We start from the raw sequence: 20,671 nt of genomic DNA, 5'->3' as shown, positions 1-20,671 counted from the left end.
ACTGAAGTCAAGGTGGGGTGTGGCTGGAGAAGGTGGGGCATTGAGGGCATGGCTTTGGGGTACACATTTGTATCTGGTGAGTGGATTTGCTCTCTCTGTTTTCTGATCATCATATGAGCTGCTTCCTTCCACCACACTCTTACACCATGATGTGCTACCTTATTTTGAGACCTGAGGAATGGAACCTGCTGAGTATGGACTGAGACCTCTGAAACTGTGAGCCCTCAAATAAACTCTTCCTCCTCTATAATTGGTCTTTAAGTCATAGTGAAGAAAAAGCTAACTAAAACAACACCCATGTTGATTGTAGCACTATTCACAATAGTCCAAGGTGCCCATCAATAGATTAATGGATAAGGAAAATAAGGTACATACACACATGGAGTATTGTGCAGCCATTAAGAAGAATGAAATCCTGTTATTTGCAGCAAAATTGATGGAATTGTAGGACATTATTTTAAGAGAATTAGCCAGACCAAAGAAAAAAGTCCTGAAAGTTGAAGCAAGACTATATGGGAAGGGGACTAGGGAGAAAGGAAGAGGGAAGAGTAAGGATAGAAGGGAGTATGGACAAGATCAATGCACAATACAAGCATGTATGGAAATGTCACAGTGAAACCCATTTATTTGTATTGCTGCAGTCCGGCTGCAGCAAAATAACCGGGGGGTGACGAACAACTTGTGTACATTGATACAGCAGGAATAGGAGCCATTTATTGTAGGACAGGAGGGGTATTTATACATTCCACACAGCTTATCTAATTAACATAAACTAGATACAGCAGTCAACCAATAAGGAACCTCCACACTTAATGGCTCGCTGGCGTTACTTCACAAACCACTCCCTCTGGCAAAATGCCAGGCGCCATCCAGACTTGTTTACAGACCCTAACATGTACAATTAATATGTGTTAATAATAAGATAATAAAGAGAAGTTCAGAGCCCAAGAAGTTATCTTTATCTAAGGTACTCTGTTGTTCCACATAGGGAGGGCTTAGGGACAGGTGAAGGATTCTGACTGAGGATAGGGAGAGGAACAAATCAGAGTGAAGGGAATGCCTGCACCACTTGGTCCATATTCCAGTGTTCCTCCTGGAGCCTCTCATCTGCTGACCCTCCATACATCTCCAGTCTTTGCTCTTCATATGACACCTCCTATAAAGCACTCTGTCTACACAGAAGGTCTTGCTTGGGAAACTCTCCCTGCTTCCCCAAGAATAGAAGTCTCCACCCTCTGCCCTTTCTGGTGTCATTCCAACTTCAGACTTCAGCTTGTTCTTCTAAGGACTTTATGTTGCCCTGAGAAGAGAGCGGTTTTAGCACCAGGGAGAGGAATGAAGACACAGCACTTCAGCACTGGAACATGGTCTCCTTAGACTTGTGCTGGGCTCCCCTGATTACCTTCCCCATAATGTACACTTTAAAGCCATACAATCTAATCTATGAGAAGAAGCCCTATTTCTTCCTCTAAAGTCACTTTGACCTTAATCTTTTAAAAACTAAGAAACCTTGTATTATGGAGATAAAGGAATGTTCATCTCTTTCCTGAGCCTGTTTCCTCTCTAAAGCAACACTCTTGGACACAAAAGATGGCTCCCTGAGCTCTTCATATGAACCACACCATCTACAAGCTAAACTTCCCTATTTACAGCAAGGAGTTCTGTTTACCTCAACATATGCTCTTGGTACCTTTGCATTTCATCAGATTTTCGTTATTAACTTATATCCGAGGAGTTTGAAAAACTTTACTAAAATGAGGAATGAGGTTTCTCAAAGAACAGCTGGCCATTGGCTATGCCACAGTAGGAGGGTGGACAGCCTATTTCATTCTTCTCTAAGTAGAGCACACACATGGTCTTACTCCTCATTATATAAATATCCTACTAGAAAAAAAAAATCCCTAGGGGTTGGGGTTGTGGCTCAGTGGTAGAGTGCTCACCTAGCATGCTTGAGGCGATGGGTTCAATCCTCAGCACCACATAAATGTAAAATAAAAGATAGTGTGTCCAACTAAAACTAAAAAATAAATATTAAAAACAAAATTTTTTTTAAATTCACCCAAATTAATTTTTCTGTAATACTAATAATACTACCAAAGGTGGCTATTCTCTCCTTGTTCTTGGTATTTGTGTCGTCTTTAACTATTAAAATCATAAATTCTTTTATTTATGTTAGTTATTTCAGTTGACAGAGTTAGTTGAGCAATTCTGTTTCATCTTGCTTCTGACATTTCAGTCAAAAATCATTCAGTGAACAACCCACTTCTCTCTGTCTGCACTGTTAGCCTTTGTTCCAGGTCTGATGTCTGCCAAAATCATGGTCTATGAGCTCTTCCAAATACCTTTTTCAGTCCTGTTTGTTTGTATTTTATTTTTTATTTGATTTGCTGCTGAATTTATTTATTTTACATACATGGCAAAATGCTTTGGCAAACAATTCACTGATAAAGCTTTCACAGCTGATTTTGTTGCAAGGGAGATTTCCAAAGATCTCTTGGAGAGGAAAATAAATATATATATACATTTATACATATATACTTATCTATCTATCTATATATATATGTATAAATGTGTATATATATATATATATATATATATATATATATATACACACACACACACACACACACACACACACACACATATATATTTCTCCCCACCCAAAAATACTTCTGGCCATGATAAATTACCCACTGAATGACTGATAATATATAATTAAAACTCCATTTTTATGCAGTGCTAGTTAAATGGGAATCTGATTTTCCAAGAGTATTTTTCTAGCCAAAACAAATGAGCTTCATTGATTGCTGACTATTTTCCAGACCCAGTGCTCGGTTCTATGTTTCAACAATGAAAAACTATGTTTCAACTTCTTAAAAACTAAGAAGCATCAGTAACAAGGTGTGTAAAGAAGTAAAGTTTCATAACACAATGCTAAAATGTAACATATGCTGAATGTTAGAAGACCACTCTCTGAAGAGACAGTGGAGTTTGTTCTTAAAGGGGAAGGGATTCACCAGGTAGACAAGGAAGTATCTTTTGTGGAGAAAACATCTACCAAGGTGTAGTAGATTCTAAACTAAGAAATGAAGAAATGGTATGTTTGGCCTAATTGTGACTGTAAATAGGGGAAATGGTTATTTTTAATAATGGAAATAAAAAGATTTAAGAGAAACTTTTGAAGAATCTTGAAAGCTAAAGAGATGGAAGCATTTTTCTAAGGGCTCTGGGATAAGACATATTTAAACAAGGCAGTAGTACAGTTAGATTTACCCCAAATTACACATTTCCTGAGCATGTGTAATGTTCATATGAAGAACAAGCTGTGGTATGGAGGATGGGTTAGCAGTGTGTTAATGTAGAGACAGGGAAGACTTAGAAATGAGTAAGTAAAAATTCCAAGGGTATTGGCAAAAAAAAAAAAAAAAAAAAAAAATTTAAAGATTTCAAGACTGGAAAAGTAAAAGGTATAGAATTTGATGACAGATTATATGAAAAGAGAAGTTAGAATGAAAGTCCACGGGTAAAGAAGAATGATTAGCAGAGAATGAGTCTAATTGATAGGAAAATTAGGAAATGGCATTTCTAGAAACCAAGGGAATAGCAGGGAACAAGTAAAACTAATAATAGTAATAATAAAATTAGTAATTGTAATTATTACTAATAGAGCACTTAGAGTGCTAATCACTAAGGAAAATGTCTTACATGCAGTATCTAATTCAAACTTCCAAATACCTCAGCATAAAATTATTATTTCACTCTGTTTAATAGGCGAAAGCAATTGAACTTTGGAGAAACAGTTTGCTCAAAGATTGAAACACAAATTAAAATTTTATGTCTTAAAACCTCTACTCTTAGAAACTGAGAGGTTATTTAGGGCTGTGGACAGTACCTCTCAGACACAAGCCTGCCTTATCTAACCGCCCAATCTTGTTTTTCAACACTTTCAGTTGCTTTTTGAGTGTGAAGAGCACATTCTCATTCTGATGGCATGTTAGTTGTCCTTTTAAGTTTTAAATTGTGAATCACTTTTTATGCTAGAAAACCTGCTTCTGCCCTCTTTGCCTAGCAGCTGTCAGCTGCTAGAGCCAATGGACAGCAGTGGGCACTGGGTACTAGGCTGGCTCTTTATGTGGTTGCTACAAAGCCCTGGGGCCCCTGGTTGAGCCCTGGGCCTGCAGCAGTATCTGAGCTTTGACAGATGCTGAAATCGGTATCCAGAGGAGGAAGCTGGGGAGAGAAGGGCCGGCGGAGAGGCCTGAATGGAGTCGGAGAATGCTTGTCCTATACTCCTTCTAGTCTGTTTTCCACTGTCAGCCCTTTGCCTGAAGTATCAAGTGCTAATCCTATCAGCCACATTTCATTTCTCTCCCTGACCCAAAGAAAAATCCCTTCTGATGTAATAACTTGTGTTGACTTGTTCTGTTCCATTAAAAATTGGATTAGACTTACCCTTCTTGGGATGGAGCTGGCAGATCAGACGTGTCATTTGTTGGTGAGCATTGCCACAACCAAGCTCAATTTAATTTTTTTAAAAGAAGATGATGGTGAGATGGGACAGAGAGGTTTATGGAAGTTCTTCGAAAATTTTTTACGTGGATAACATCAACTCTTTTGTTAAAGGAAAATAGGTAAAAATATGAATGAAAGTTCACTGCACAGGGAATAGTCTTTGGATTTTTTTTAACTATCTGATAGTTTTAGAAATATAAACATTTTTTAGTGACACATTCATTGTAACATAATTTTGTTAATAAAAGTTATAACCTGCCTAAATAATCCACTATTAAGAAATTTATGACCATTAAGTATCGTAGGTTCATTCAACATTGTACTTGGAAGGGAAACCAGACATTGTTCAATTCTAGCTCAATGCCTGAATCTTCTCTTCAACAATGTTACAAAGGGCCATCCTGCCTTCTCCACAAAGAGATATTCATTAGAAATCATTAAATGTGGCCTTATAGAGAGAAAAATCACCATCATCATAACCACAATTGGGACTTTGGTCAGAGGCTGTTATGACAGGTTCTCTCATGATTCTGAGGAGGAATTATTCTCTTCACTTTATAGAAGAAAAAAACTAAGGTTATAGGAGTAACAGATCTGCTCGACATGAAATCCCCCCTACCCAATATAAAAGCTGTTGCTGTCAGTTATATTTAAGACCATCACATATATCAAAATTAGTTTTAAGTTCTTGAAGGGGTTTAAATGTTTATTCTCATGTAAAGAGTTTTAAATCAGTGTAGGTCCACTTAAATTCCTAAAATTTATTTCCACAGAATTTCCCTAAATTGCCAGTTCCTTGGTGTATGTAATATTCATATAAATAGCTACATGATGCTTATCTATTCTCTATCAGCATTGTTTTGTGCCATGGGTTGATATCAGTTTGATAGGAGAACAGAATGGGAAATAAATGAATCTTAGCTTGTTAAAAAAAAAAAAAAAAAAAAACAAGGCTGGTTAGTGTGGCAAACATTTGCTTTCTTTTATCATTTACCACTTACAGTCACATGCTTTCAATTTTCACTCTGTGTGAACTTGTGACACGGGTAATGTGTCTGGGGTGTGGGGAGCTCAGGTTTAATAGATTCACAGAGTGAGCATTCATTGAGTGGTGTGTGGGTTACAGGGAGAAAAATGGAGTGTATTTTGAGTGTATTCACAGCTCTATTTTGAAATGTTCTAGATTCCCTCATTCCTTCTGCAACCTGGGAAAACATTGCCTATTGTTAGGAAGAAATGTTAATATTCATCATGGTAAATTAATTTATGTCTTAGGTGCTTATGGATGATTCTAGGATTGCTTTGCATTTTAAAGCAGTGATTGGCCCTATTTAAATAATATTCACTCAGCATTTGACCTTCAGATACAACTTTTAAGTATTACAGCTTGTAGAATAACCTAATAGATTCCTTTCAGTGGTTCATAACATAGGCCATCACATTTCTGCCCTTGCTCTAAAATCTTATTAGCATGAAAAAAAAAAAACCAAGATGGCTCCTCATGATAGGCACTCCTTTTCTATGTTGGGCTCCTAAAACAGCCTTCTCTTTCTATGATAAGCTGTTTGTGTTCACTTCATTTTGCTTCAGTCATTTTATTTTTGTCACCTTTGGTGCTGTCTTGGTGTGCTATAATGGAACGACACTGAATCCGACAAGCTGTAATTTTTATTGCAGGCATGTCTCAAGGAAAATTTATACACTGAACTTGATATCAGAAACTACTAGAGGGAACATGCCTTTGTTCTAAATTACAAAATGCTCTGCTGTTCTAAACTTGAAGCATGTTAAAAATAAGCTGCCTGTTTTCTGACATCAGGAACTTCATATAGGCAATATATTCAGATATTCCTTTAAAATTTCATTGTATACAAAACGATTTCACCAACTAAACTGGGATAGTATAAATCTATATTCAGGTTTTAAAACTAATATTTAAGGTGAAGCTGTGAAACAGAAAACTGTTTATATTAAAGACCCCAACATTTACCAGGCATGGTGGTACATCCTGTAATCCTTGCGAGTGGGGAGGTTGAGACAGGAGGATTGCAAGTTCAAAGTCAGCCTCAGCAACTTAGCAACATCCTCAACAACTTAGCGTTATAGATCAGTGGTAAAGCACCCTCAGCATTAAATTCCTAGTATAAAACAGAAAGAAAGAAAGAGAGAGAGAGAGAGAGAGAGAGACAGAGACAGAGACAGAGAGAGAAAGAAAGAAAGAATTCCAACATTTGATTTCTGTTTTCATGGAAGGCTAAGAGGAAACATAAATTTATTGAACTGTGTTTTATAGTGTGACTCTTTGGGCAAGCTTGTATTTTTAGAAAAAGGGAAAAAAAAGAAAGAAAAAGAAAAAATTCACCCTAAACTAAAATCTCACCTCTGCCAAATTGAAGCCTTTGACAGTTATAATCAAGACTGATTGTCAGAACTGCCAAGCAGCAAGTAGTTGATCATATGCTGGTACGGTTTCTGGTAAACCATAACATGGACCTTCAAGTTCCATATGGTACTATGTACGACTACTTCACCTTGAACATAGAGCAAATATTGCAAGAGAAATACAGAAATAATAGTAAGTATCTTGCATTTGAAACACTGTGACCTTAGAAGCACACAGACCTACATTTTAATCCTAGCTCTGACCCTCCCTGATTTTGCATTCTAAATTACTTATTCTTTCAATCTAAAAGTTTCCTCATTGAGAACATGGTGAAAACAGTTCTGAAGCTTGCATTTGTAGAAGTTGAATCAATGGAGACTGTTATAACCTGTATAGATATATTTTATTCTTCTTTCTGTATTACCATTTTAGAGTTCCTTTAACCACACAGTGGAAAATACATTGAAAATATTGTGTATTTAATACAGCTTTGCGTCCATTGCTAGAAAATCAATAAATTAGCAGTAATTAGCAGTAATTTTTTCTCTTGAAACAAAATTCTTATTGTTACAATATCACCAAGATAATTATGATATGTCCCAAAAATAAATACCCTGTCCCTCTAGCATTAAGTTGTATTCTATCTACATGCAACTCACTTTTTTCTTGCTTTTGCCCTCAATTATTCATTTACATTGTCACTCTAGTTATCTTTTGAAAAATGCTAGAATTAATTTAGTAGTTGTAGAATATTCCAGAAAATTCTCATCAAAATACTTTTTAAGTGCATTATTTACACAACAAATTGGTAAAGCAAAAAAGAAATTATTACTGCAGTATTTTCTTTGGAGTAAATGATACGTATCAACAACACAAAATTCAACAAAACGCAAATTAAATCTTGCTGAAAGTTATAGTTAGAAATTGATATAAATATACCTCTAACAAACAGGACCTATAATTTATTTTATGCCACACAGTTTTGCACATGATGGAGATTAGTGAACTTAAGAATATTCCCAATTCTTTGTCCAATGCAAGTGTTGGTTTTAAAGACCCTCAGGAAATCATTAGTTAACTCCATTTAGAAACAAACCAAAGGTCAGAAGTATACATTACATTTGATTCATGGCTCATGTTGTGGAGTACCTGGTGCATTTTTTCTTGTTCAAAATATGGCATAGTGTTTCAAAGCATCTGCTCCCATTCTTAGAAGTTAGTTGGAAGCATGCTAGCATTTGATATTGAACACTATGTCAAAGCCATATTTATTCTTAAATGTCAGTCATTAAAGTTGTTCACAAACACAAATTCAATGAATTCCAAGGAGTAGTACCAAATTCTCCAAATCAGAAATTATAGAGTGGCTCTGTAACCCAAATTTAAGGAAATTGACCACCAGACTAGAAATGGATAACCTGGGATAAATAAATGCCATCTCTAACTCAAAGATGGATTTGAAAATCCTCGATCATTATCCAATAACCAAGAAAGCTGAAAATATATTCTGCTGCCAGGAATATGAAAATTGTCCTATTTGACTACAAATAGAAGTCAATATTCCTCTCCATCCCTCCTTCCCTCCCTCCCTCCCTCTCTCTACTACACACATACACACCACACACAATCAATCACACACATATACAAAAAAAGAGCAAATATTGCAAGAGAAATACAGAAATAATAGTATCTTGCATTTGAAACACTGTGACCTTAGAAGCAGACAGACCTACATTTTAATCCTAGCTCTGACCCTCCCTGATTTTGCACTCTAAATTACTTATTTTCTCAACCTAAAAGTTTCCTCATTGAGAACATGGTGAAAACAGTTCTGAAATGAGGCACTGCTATAAGGATAATACATGTCAATTGCCTGATATGTGCAGTAGCCACACCATAATAATGACTATCAATACTAATTGTTAAACATACATTTATTTAAAAACATGTTGTTGATGTAAAATGTAATTATTTTATAAAACTATTAAAGGCTTGACAACTAAAAGAACATAGGCTAATGATTATACTTAAAATTAACTATTAAATTATTTATGATTACATAGCAATCTAATTTAATTTGTGATCATTTTAATGGTATTACTAGATTTCTTTTTCCCCAGTGACGGTCTACCAAAACAGTCTGCATTACCACTAAAAATGTTCACCTCTTCTTCAATGATTACTATTTTATCTCATAATTTGTTACATATATCCTAACATCAGTTCTCCTTATACATTTTGTCTCACTATTAAGAGACAACAAAATAATCAAAACAATTTTTAAAATCTATCTTCTCATATATTGCCCTTTTCTTTTTTGAATTTTACTTTCACTTGAAAATAATCATTATGTCCTCTGTCTCTCTTTTCTCCAAATAATCAAGGTCTCTTCAGGACCTTTCCAAGCAAACAGACATCCCCTATGGCACAGTCCTGGACTCTGCAGTATATGAGCATGTCCGCATGAAGGGACTGAATCCTTTTGAGAGGGACAGCATGTACTCCCAAATGTGGCGTATGATCAACCGAAGCAATGGATCAGAGAACAATGTCCTGGAGTCCCAAGCAGGCATTCAAAAGGTATTGGCCATGGTTTTTCATTAGTAATCTTTACATGTTATTTTTCATGTTGGAATTGCTAAGTAGAAATTTATTTCTTGTTTTTTGTTAACTCTAACATAGAATTTTCAGGTAAATTGCAGCTTCTGTTGATTTAAAGAAGGTTTTGAAACAATTCAGTGCATCAGGAGAGGAATTCAAAGTCTTCTGCAGTGTCTTAACAGATCCATTTCCCATGGACTTTCTAAACTAAAAAACATGTGCTGATATTTTGTTCTGAAAAGGATTAAGGCATTATAAACATGAAGACTAAAAAGTTTTTACAAATTCCTTTCCATATATCATTCAGTTTATACAATTCTTTTAAATGACTCAGGGTATTTTCTACACTGCATTTGTTTTTAGATTAAAACTTTATCTTGTGATTATGTGAAGCTATTTCAAAGCAAAATTTAATCTTGTCAACAAATAACATGCCTATAAATGTCCGTTTCTATTTCTGAGTGTGAAAAATCTTTATATACATCTTGTATTTCTATAACCGTTATTTAGAAATAACAGACAAAAAAAAAAAAGCTTAGAAAGGCTTTTCACCTTTTTTGAACAAGCTAGTTTTTATTCTGGACCATAGTTTATTTACATGAATACTAAAGCAGTTCAGGCCCTAGCAATCTCTGTGTGAGAACTGAATGGTTTTTGCTTAAAATTGTGTCCAGGAGCTAACCTATTGAAAGTCAACGTGATCCCCCATTCAACAAAGAATTATGGAATGAATGAATGAGTGAATGAATGAATGAATGTCAAAATGGCAGCAATAATGCTCTGTACATTTCCTCTGTGATCTTGTGCAGCAGAATAATTGGACCCCTAGTCTGAGTTTCTTGTTCAGAAGGCAGATGTTATACGAGAGAATATTTTAACTATTAAAATTCCCCAGCCATAGGCTCCAACATTACTCTCAGCCTTCCATGTGATGCCCCTTATCTGCTTACCACTGTCTCCTTGGCCACTAGAGTCACCACATTGATGTCATTCTGTTGAGAAGTGACAATGCTAAGGTAAACCTCTAAGTACTAACAATGCCTTTAAGGAAGTGGATATTCTACAATCAGTGAATATCCTGTTAGCAATGGCTTCTAAGTCCTTTGCCCTCATTTTAAGAATCCCAGTTTCCCAGGGGCCATGCATTTACCCTAAAATTTTTTTCTTTCTTTTTTTTCTAATGAGGACCATTGGCTCCAGGAAGTTCACAGGGTGTCCTTAGTTAGTAGGGAGGAGAGTAGGAGAGGTGGATCTGGTGTGTGAATGAATACATGTTTGGGGGGTAAGAGAAAGAAGGAAGACATTTTAGGATATAGATGAATTTCAACTCTAAAATGAGAAGGCTAAATGGTTTAGGGGAAAGTTTTTGTTTTTTTTTTTGTTTTTGTTTTTGTTTTGTTTTTTTCGTTATATTGTCTAACATTAAAAAGAAGATTTCTCCCTGAGGATTAGTATAGATAAAAATTCAAATTTTATATTTCAATTTCATTTTAGAAGCCAAATCTCCCCATGCCTAATAATCTCTTTCTATACAGTATTATTCCAGAGATATTTCATTTTCTTTTCTTTTACTAGATAGCTGTAGTCTAACTAAATATTTTTTGAAAATGTACATAGTCACTCATTCATTAATTTGTTCTTTCATTAAATATTTATGAAGTACCAATTATATACCAAACACTGATCTAGGAACTGGAGATAAATTCAGCAACAGAGAAATAGGCACTAGATTCATAAAATAGAGTCTGTAAGGAAAATAAAAGGGAAGTGAAATGTGAATAAATAAAATGTTTAAAATTGTGATAAATACTATAAAATTTTTAAAAACATGAGATTTGCAAGCACATCAACCTGACTTTGAATCTAGCTCATTTTTTTAAATAAAATGTGTACACATGACTAGCTAGGTAGTGCCTAGACCTTCAGAGTTTCATAACAGATAAGCATTCCTAATTCTCCCATCTTTTGTCAAAGCTAATTAAGGTAATTTATGTATGATTTAATAAAACAGTATGATTAGAGCCATAAGCCTCTCATCAGATGGTCCTGAAGATTACCTTAAACAATGTATTCGTGAGAGATTGGTAGCTACAAAGCTTTATTGCTCAATATTTCCTAGTGTTAACTTAAAATTATGACATAATAAAAAAGAAAACGCAGTGAAAGAAGTGGAGAACAATTTTTATCTTCTGATAATATGCTGATAAAGAGGGCTAATAAGTTTAAAACCAAAAAATCAAGGCCTCAAATATTTATTATACCGTATTTCTTCTGTTTCCTGATTTACTAGCAGTCTGGTGAAGAATGCCTTTACACATTTAACAGAAAATATCTCAGTGAAATTTGTTTGTATTATATATTTCTTTCACCCCAGGCAGAGGCAGCTGAAAATTGTTTGGGCAGAGAATAGGTCACAATAATGAAATGTACTTTGGTTCAGTTTGCAAGGTTTTGACCAGCTTCAAAATTAAAAAACAAAATCAACCAACAAACATACAATAACCTCCTAACCTGCTATTCTCACTGGAGGTTCATGAAATCGAGAACTCCAACGTGAAGTGTGACTGTGGATTCTTCGAGCAACTCAAATTGCACACCTCACAAAGCAGCTTCCTGTTCTCTATTATTGATTTCTAATTTGTGTAGACAGAAAAGACTTCAGAGGTCTTCTAGGTCAACATTCCACAAAAGGCCAAACTTATTCTACAGTATCTTTGACAAGAATCCACATATCCAGTAACTGCCTTCCAGGAAAACCTGCATCACTGTGAAACAAAGTCCTCATGATCTATAACTTGAAAGAGATCTCATTAATAATGTGCAGGCTGTGTTTGTTTTTAATTCTGTTACTAGTCTCATTAAGTTTCTCTTACTTAAAGGTGGATCCTGATTCCATCTAACATTTTTGTTCCACTGGTACCAAGAAAATCTGTATAAATGAGCATTAAGTAGATAAGTTCTGACTTACTATTCTTGTGAGACATTCGCCTTCACTGAACAATACTAATTAAACTACAACAAATTTGTTTCTATCTTGCTCTGCCTAGGACCTTTTGCATAAATAGAAAAAGTTATGATTCAAATAATGTAACAGAATTTTTTCAGACATTCAACAATTATTTACCAAGCATCTTCTATGTGTTAGGGGTTAGTCACTGGGGTGAAGAGAAATGTAAACAAATGCCTTCATGGAGTGTGCATTCTAACCAGCGCGGCAGACAATAAACAAAGTAAGTAAAGGATGTTATACCTTCAGTAGTGAGAAGTATTAAGGAGAAAAGGTACAATGGAAGAGGGAGGTAGGGAATATGGAGGAGCAGAATGCTCTGCTTTATTAGATCAGTGACCAAGGAAGGTTTCACTGAAAAAGTAACATTTGAACAAAAACTTGAAGTAAAGGGGCAAGGGCAACAGGTGGAGTATAGGATATCTGATTGAAATGCTTCCAGACAGAGGGTCAGCTAGTGCAAGGGCCTTAAGGTAGGAGCATTCCAGAATGTTCCAAGACCATAAAGGAGGCCAGTGTGGGTACAGCTATAAGGGATAATATCAGAAATATTAGAAACTCAGAGAAGTGGAGGGTTAGAATGTAAAGAGGATACAACTCATGTAGGGACTTACTCCTCAAATTGTGGACCTATGAACTAGCAGCATCAGTATTTCCGGAGGGCTTTTTAGAAGTGCAGACTCTTAAGCCACTACCACCAGCATTCTGAATGTGGATCTCATTTGACAAAATCTGAACATGATTCACATGCATGTTGAAGTGTGATTTGGAAACCAAGGCTGTATAAAACATTCTAAGTTGGCTTTTACATGTGGGATATTGCTATGGTTTGGATCTGGACTGTCCCCCCAAAAGCTCATGTGTTAGGCAATGCAGCAATATTCAGAGGTGAAATGATTGAATAGTGGGGAATGTAACAGCATCAGTCGACTTGATGGATTATTATTTATTTGAATAAATTACTGAGTGGTAACCCTAGGCAGGTGGGGTATGACCAGAGGAAATAAGTCACTGGGGATGTGGCCTTGAGGACTATATCTATCCCTAGCCCCTTCCTGTGCCTCTCCCCCCTTCTTGGCAGCACAAGATGAGCAGCTTTGCTCACCACATCCTCCATCATGAGATTTCTGCATTTTCTGAAAACATGAGATGACCCAAAATAAATCTTCCCTCCTTTAAGTTGTTTATGTCAAGTATTTTGGTCATAGCAACAAGAACCTAACTAACAGATATGAATCTTTAGGGGTTTTGAATATAATATTAATATGATCTGACTCATATTTTGGCAAATCATATGATTATTGCACTGGGAAAAACTGAAGGTGGCAATATGAAAGATGGAAACAATTTAGGGGGCTGTTCTGCTGACTCCACAACATTCTGAAATTATGCCATGGAAAGTCCATCCCTGTTAGCACCCAAATACATTTTAGAATGCTACAAATTTAAGGAGTTATTGGCATTAGGCCATTAATGGAATTTAGTCTGTCATATTACTTTATAACAGACAGGGGCATAAGACAGGTAATTTCTGAGAGTGGATGGTAAAATTTCCAGGTCACAGGTAAGGACTGTACCAGGAATGAAGGATCTTTGAACAACACTGAAACAAGAAGTCCCTGATTATTATTATGAAGCCAATATTAATTTGCTGGAAACCTATTATAACCCACGTAGTAAAGAACAAATCATTCTAGAAATTGAGCAATGATCAACACTAGGGAAGTCAATAAAAATTATTGTTGGTAGAATTAGAACTTCTGTCCTGGACAGAGGACCACAGTGGTATGTAAATAATACTACAGATAACAAAGTCCAAAAGTGTGTGGTAACAGGAAAATGGATGGTAGTGCCAGGTAGCAGCAGTATTTAATCAGAAGGACAGCATCAATTTATCAGCTCAAGAGCAGTACAGTATAAGAAATATCGTTACTGGAGGAACAGGTAAGGTCCAGAGAGGGCATCAAGCCAAACCACTGGACCCAGTACTAATCCTATTCAGAAAATCAAAGACTAGCAATGGAAGCCAAAACAAAAGTCTAAACAATATGGTCAATATCATGGATTTTGAAAAACAGCCAGACCCTATAAACTGTTGAGTTAAGCCTATCCCTGTTTTATTCAGTTTGGCTGAAAAACTAGGTTAAAAGAACCTTCAATTTTGCAAACTCATTTAACACATAATCACCTATTATTTACCAGGCAATGTTCTAGGCAATGAAAGGTACAACAGAACAAGCAAAGTCTCTGTGCCATCACAGATTCTAGTGTAGTAAAGAGAAGACAACAGAAATCACATAAACATATGCTATAAAGAAAAATTGGAAGAATAAGAATGAAAGAGAACAGAAGCAGGAATATCACATATAAAATGGTCTGGGAAGTCCTCTTTGAAAAAGTGAAATTTGAGTAGAGCTCTGAAGGATGACAGTGTGTGAGACATGCAGTAGTGGGGAGAAGAAGGGAACAGGAGGTGTTCCAGGTAGAGGAAATCTCACTTCAAAATTCCTGAGGCAGAGACCAGGTGGGGTGAAGAATGTCAAGGCCAATAATTCACAATAGCTAAACTGTGGAGCCAACCTAGATGTCCTTCAGTGGATGAATGGATTAAAAAAAATGTGGCACATGTACACAATGGAATTTTACTCAGCAATAAAAAAGAATAAAATCATGGCATTTGTGGGTAAATGGATGGCGTTGGAGAAGATAATGCTAAGTGAAGTTAGCCAATCCCCCCAAAACACATGCTGAATGTTTTCTCTGATATAAGGAGGTTGACTCATAGTGGGGTAAAGAGGGAAAGCATGGTAGGATTAATTGAATTCTAGATAGGAAAGAGGGGTGGAAGGGAAAGAGAGGGGGCAGAGGATTAACAAGGATGGTGGAATGTGATGTACATCATTATGCAAAGTACATGTATAAAAAAAATTGTATCTAATTCAAATAAAGATAATTTTTTAAGGGGGAAAAAAGAATAATCCTGACCTAAAAAATAAATAAATATTAAAAAAAAAGAATGTCAAGGCCAATGTGCCTAGAACAGGGTTCACAGAGAGGGGTTGGGGTTTTAGGGCTGAAGGACAGGAGATCAGATCAGAGTGAGAGGTGGCTGGATGGAAGCTGTTAAAATGGCTGATGCTTTGGACTTCACTAAAGTTCAAATTGTATCTTAATTGGAAATGGCAGGCAATAGGATTTCTTAAGTCCCATTCAAGTGGTTCAGAATCATTTATCTGTAATATTCTGGGAGCCTTTTCGATGACCTTGGCTTTACTCCGAGATTGGGATCGCAAGGGTTTGGAGTGATATGATATAACCCTTTTTAAAGGTTTACTCTGGTGCTGTATGGAGAACAGGGGGGTTGAGGATGGAAACAGGGAGACCAGTGAGGAGGCCACTGCAGTAATCCAAGTAAGACTCAGTGATGGCTGGCCCTGAGTGGTAATGTTGGAAGTGGTGACAAGTGACTGAATTTGAATATGTTTTGAAGGTAGCTCTGATTTTCTAAAAGATAATAATTGGGAGGTGAAAAAAAGTAATTGACATCAAATTCAATGTCTTTGGCCAGAGAGACTGGAAGAATGAAATTGTCATTCATTGAAATTGGAGAAACTAAGATTAAAACAGGTTTAAGAAGCCAAATGATAATTTGTCCTTAACATAGTGGTTAATATGAAATTAATTAACTAATATAGTTATCTGGTTGATGTTTACAGACAAAAGGCTGAATGAAGTAGCCAAGAATGTGAGTATATCTAGCGAAGAAAGATGTGTGAAGACTGATGCTAGGACAATCTCATATTTAAAGGAAGGCAAGCTAGAAAAGAGCTCAGGGAAGGATCCACTATTGAGACAGGAGGAAAATCAAAAGAGTGATTTTAGAAGCAAATGATAAAAAAGGGAGGGGGGTTCAAAAAATCTGAAGATCCACAGTCTGTCAAATAATACTTATCAATCAAATGTGAGGAAGACTGAGAACTAATGTTTGACTTGATAACCAACAGCCACTACCCACTAGTGACCTTGGCAAGAACAAGTCCAGTAGAAGAAAAAGATAAGAAATCATAATTAAATTGGAGAGGAAAAAGAATTAGAAGAAAGGAAGTGAAAATTATGAGAATAGACAACTTTTTTTTAATGGAGTTTTGCCCAAAGGAAATGCCAACTAATGAGAAGGGGTCCTGGAACTGGATGTGAGGTTTGGAGAAAATTTTTAATGAAAGAAAACATATATAATATATTGGAAGTCTGATAAAGATAGGTAAATTCATGATTCGGGAGAAATACATGAGAACTGCTGGGAAATTTGAGTAGGAGATAAGTCCTGGGATCCAGTATACAGGTGAAGAGTTTGAACTGAGAAGCACAATCCATCCATAGTAGAAGAGAAAAGGAAGAGCATGTGTGCATGCGTGCAGATAGCTTGGAAATGTGGTGGCAGGAGTGTATGGAGGCTCATCATCAAAGTCTAAGCAGCAGGAGAGAAAATCTGGAGACTTAGTGTGGGGGTTGTAATTCTGGGGAAATGGGAGAAAAGTAGACTAGTGGGCTTCTTAGATGAGACGAAGTGCCCTTTTGCCATTGGCCATAACCAGTCGGCATGATTCTGAGGTTTTTCTGTAGTCAATTTCAGCTGCCTGAGTGTAAGTCAGCATGAAGTAGGGTTCACTGGAATTGGTGTTTACCAGGTAAGTATGGTAGAGACAAGGAAGTTGAGTATATACCCCCCAAAAGTGATTATTATTATGGATCATGGAATCCAATCTGTGTAAAAGGAAGCAATGACATAAGGGGGATTGAAGACACCAAATGAATGGCAAGAAGAGTGGATTTTAGGCCTGAATGGAAAAACATGGGAGTCAGTGAGCCAGATGGTAGAATTAGAAGTTATAATAAGTTAGTTCTGAGATGACATTTGAAATTGAGATAACAAAGAGTGCAGTTATTGAAGATGATCCAACGTGGGAGTGAGTAGCTGAGACAAAAGAAAGACAAGCTCTTTAGAGAAGAAGAAGCCAAGAGATTGAGAGTCAAGTACTGGAAAAGAATTTTCTTTGTGAAGAATCAAATCACCAAGAATAAACAGAGTTTGTATTTAAAAGAGTGACAGAAAACCAAGTGATAAAACCAAATAGTGTTGGGGGAAAGACAAAATCTCAGTTGTCACAGCAAGACTGAGTAGCAGGTAATATAGTCTGATAACAGGAACTTCAAAGCTGAAGGACTTAAGAGACAAGGGTCTTAAGTAGTTTGAGTGGCAAGAAGGATACCTACTCCTAATCCAGCCGAAGTGTCACAAATGTTATAGCAAAGAAAAATAGGCACCATTTGAGAAAACCTTAAGTAACAGTCCCAGTGATGTAGGACAGATGAGGTGACGCTGGACATCCAAGGAATTTTTGGGAAGCAGGTTTACATAAGCTGCAGTGGTCCAGAGGGGCTCATACTTAAAAATCTCTGGACCCTGAGTCTGAAAATTCTTTTAGATTCATACGCAATGAGGTGGTTGGGTTGCATGTCAGTGGGTGGGAACTTAACAGTTACTTTTTGTGCCATATTCCTAGGCTAGACAGAGATTTCACACGTTTTGTCTGCAAACCCAGCATTTACAATAAAGAGGAAGCTTCAAACCCCATTGAGCTCTCTGCAGAACTCCTATGAAATCCTGTTGACATTCTTTCAAAAAAATCTTTCTGACAAGAGGAGAAGCTTAATAATGGTGCAGGGTCTTTTGGGTGGAGGTGTCTGGTCCACTTCACCAGAGTATAAGCAGTTTCTAGTTAGCAAAAGAAGGTGTATTTAAAAAAAAAAAAAAAAAAAAAACTGGTGGCTATAGGTAAGGTGACTATATGTACATGTTTGCTTGGGCTAGTCTCAGCTTTTCCAGTTTCTCCAGCATTATTCACTGCATCCCCTTTTTCTCCAAAGAGTCTTCCCATTAGAAAAAAAATGTTATTTAGTATATAACTAAGTGATCTCCATAGAGCAAAGTGGAAGAATCTGAGGAAGAATTTAAAAACTAATCAAAATCAGGGGATATGCAGACACATAGTAATGAAAAATATATATAAGTAGTGACCTAGAAGCCTTGGAACTTGCATGATGGTGGGCATTTGGGATATAGGATCAATGTGGGCTGGAGGGTGTAGGCTCATAGGTTGATGAGTAGATGAGTGTGAGGTGCGGGTGCCCATGTTATCAAGAGCATACTGAGGCATGGGGCCCCTCTTTATTCCAACAGCAGGTGAAAACCTGGCTCACAGCAGTCTTACTAGCAGATGGGAAACTTGAGGGCTTTGCTTCCTACAGCTCAGTGAAGCTGGGATAGGTAGCAAGTGACACAGACTTGACTTGAGGATGAAGTGCATATCAAGATATATAAAGGAAAAAAGGACAAGAGATGAAAACAGATTTCAACTGTGACACAGTTTTACACGTAGTTAGTCCTGGTCTTCAGTACCTCAAACCCATGAACTGCACTGGACATATCCTCTTTTCTGTTTGTTCCACACTCCCTCCTCTTAGAGCGTCAATTGGTGTTGAGTAAAAATGCCAAGGTAGATGATAATTAATGAGCCTGCAGCAGGAGGCTGTAAGAACTAACTTGAGTTTCAATGAGCAATTTGGTAATAAACTGACAGGGTGCATGACCTTAAAATGTGGGTTAGGCCCTTATTACAGAAAAGAATAATCAAACTGAACCCTGCTTGGAGGAAAAACAAAACAAAATACAAAACAGCTCTGAGCTATGAAAATGCCAAGCCTGAGATCTCATAGCAGTAGCTTGGTGTATTTGCTACATTTGCCCTTTTGCCAAATGATTCCAACAAACAATATATTATTCACTTTAGCACTTCACCCTGTAGCTGGGAGTTCACCTCCCACTGGTATATTTTCTGCTTTCCAGAAATCAGAGTTTTTAGGACTAGGTCACCAATAACACAATGAAAGAAGAGACCTGCGCCAGCAGAACAAAAAGACAGAGAGATCATTTTCAACATCCCTGCTACTGCATTTTGCACTTTTTTCTCATTATTACTAGTTTTTAAAACCTGTTTTATTAACAATCATCCTTGTGGATATTTGAAATCAAAATCAGGTGTTTTCTCAGAGAGGAGAGGAGAAATCTAGCACCATAAACTTCTTAAGCAGTTGTTAAGTATCTTAAGTTTGAATTTGTCAGATTTTATAGCACACACACAAAGTACAGTATAAATAAATATTTTTTCAAGATTTTGAGTTACAAACACACACACATGCACATTTTGATTCTATATACCACAGTGTATATTGATGAAAATAATGACATATTTTACATATGTAAATATAACAGCACCAGATGACACTACCAACCTACCGTTGGCAAGGCATGCACTTTTAATAGTTTTTATAGTGGGGAAAAAGTGTATTTTTAAGCCCATGATGAAAGCCAGGTCTGCCACAATTCTCATTTTTATTAGCTAAATTCATTTCTAATCCATCCATTCATTTGCTTCTTCCTTTCCTCAACATTTACTCAGTGGCTGCTAAATTAGATGCAAAAATAATAGCTACCAGAAAGAGAGTTGTATGAGATACTATGAGAACATAGAAAGAGGTTTAGCTTAGCCTGGGGAATGAAAGTAGTTCAGGTCAGTGAAGGCTTCCTAGAAGAAGTGGTGTTGAACTTAGAATAAGGAGAATTTAATTAAGTCAAAGGGAGATAGCAATTAGTGGGTAGAGCGGAAACAGCCTGAACAAAGGCATGAAGGTAAGCGGATCACAGCATGTGCAAGAAACTAAAAGGAATTAGAGACTAAGGTGCACAATAAGGTGACAGAGGAGGGAGGTGCCACCTGTGCCGCGGAACTAAGACACATACAGGGTCATGTATCATCTGAACTTGCTAATTGGACATTAATCACATAATTCTAACTAAATGAGCAGAGATGTGAAAAGAATAACCAAGATGTTTGAAAAGAAATGTCTGGATTGGAAAGAACATATAGACACTTTGAATCTCAGTTTTCTTTCATATATTTTTTTAAAATTGTGGAAATGGAATTGACAAATTGTAAGATGATTTTTTTCTGGAACATTAATTAGTGAGTGTTAGGACTCTAATTTCAAACTGTTGAATAACCACATGAGAGAAGTACACCCAGGGTAAATTGCAGAAGCCCCTAACA

At 36.5% G+C, this 20,671-nt stretch overlaps 1 protein-coding gene across 2 annotated transcripts in view; it reads left to right on the top strand.

Moving 5' to 3' along the window:
- Positions 1 to 20,671, top strand: part of Grid2 (glutamate ionotropic receptor delta type subunit 2) — a 1,380,466-nt gene that overhangs the window by 1,157,995 nt on the left and 201,800 nt on the right. For both annotated transcript variants that reach the window (XM_027926659.3, XM_027926658.3), the window contains one exon: positions 9,280 to 9,475. In XM_027926659.3, coding sequence (XP_027782460.1) covers positions 9,280 to 9,475 — 196 coding nt within the window. The remainder of the gene's footprint in view (positions 1 to 9,279; positions 9,476 to 20,671) is intronic.

This window comes from Marmota flaviventris, chromosome 7, assembly GCF_047511675.1.
Source record: "Marmota flaviventris isolate mMarFla1 chromosome 7, mMarFla1.hap1, whole genome shotgun sequence".
In the NCBI taxonomy this organism is placed as follows: Eukaryota; Metazoa; Chordata; class Mammalia; order Rodentia; family Sciuridae; genus Marmota; species Marmota flaviventris.
Note: the sequence above shows the minus strand (reverse complement) of the source record. Positions and strands in the feature narration are given on the sequence as shown.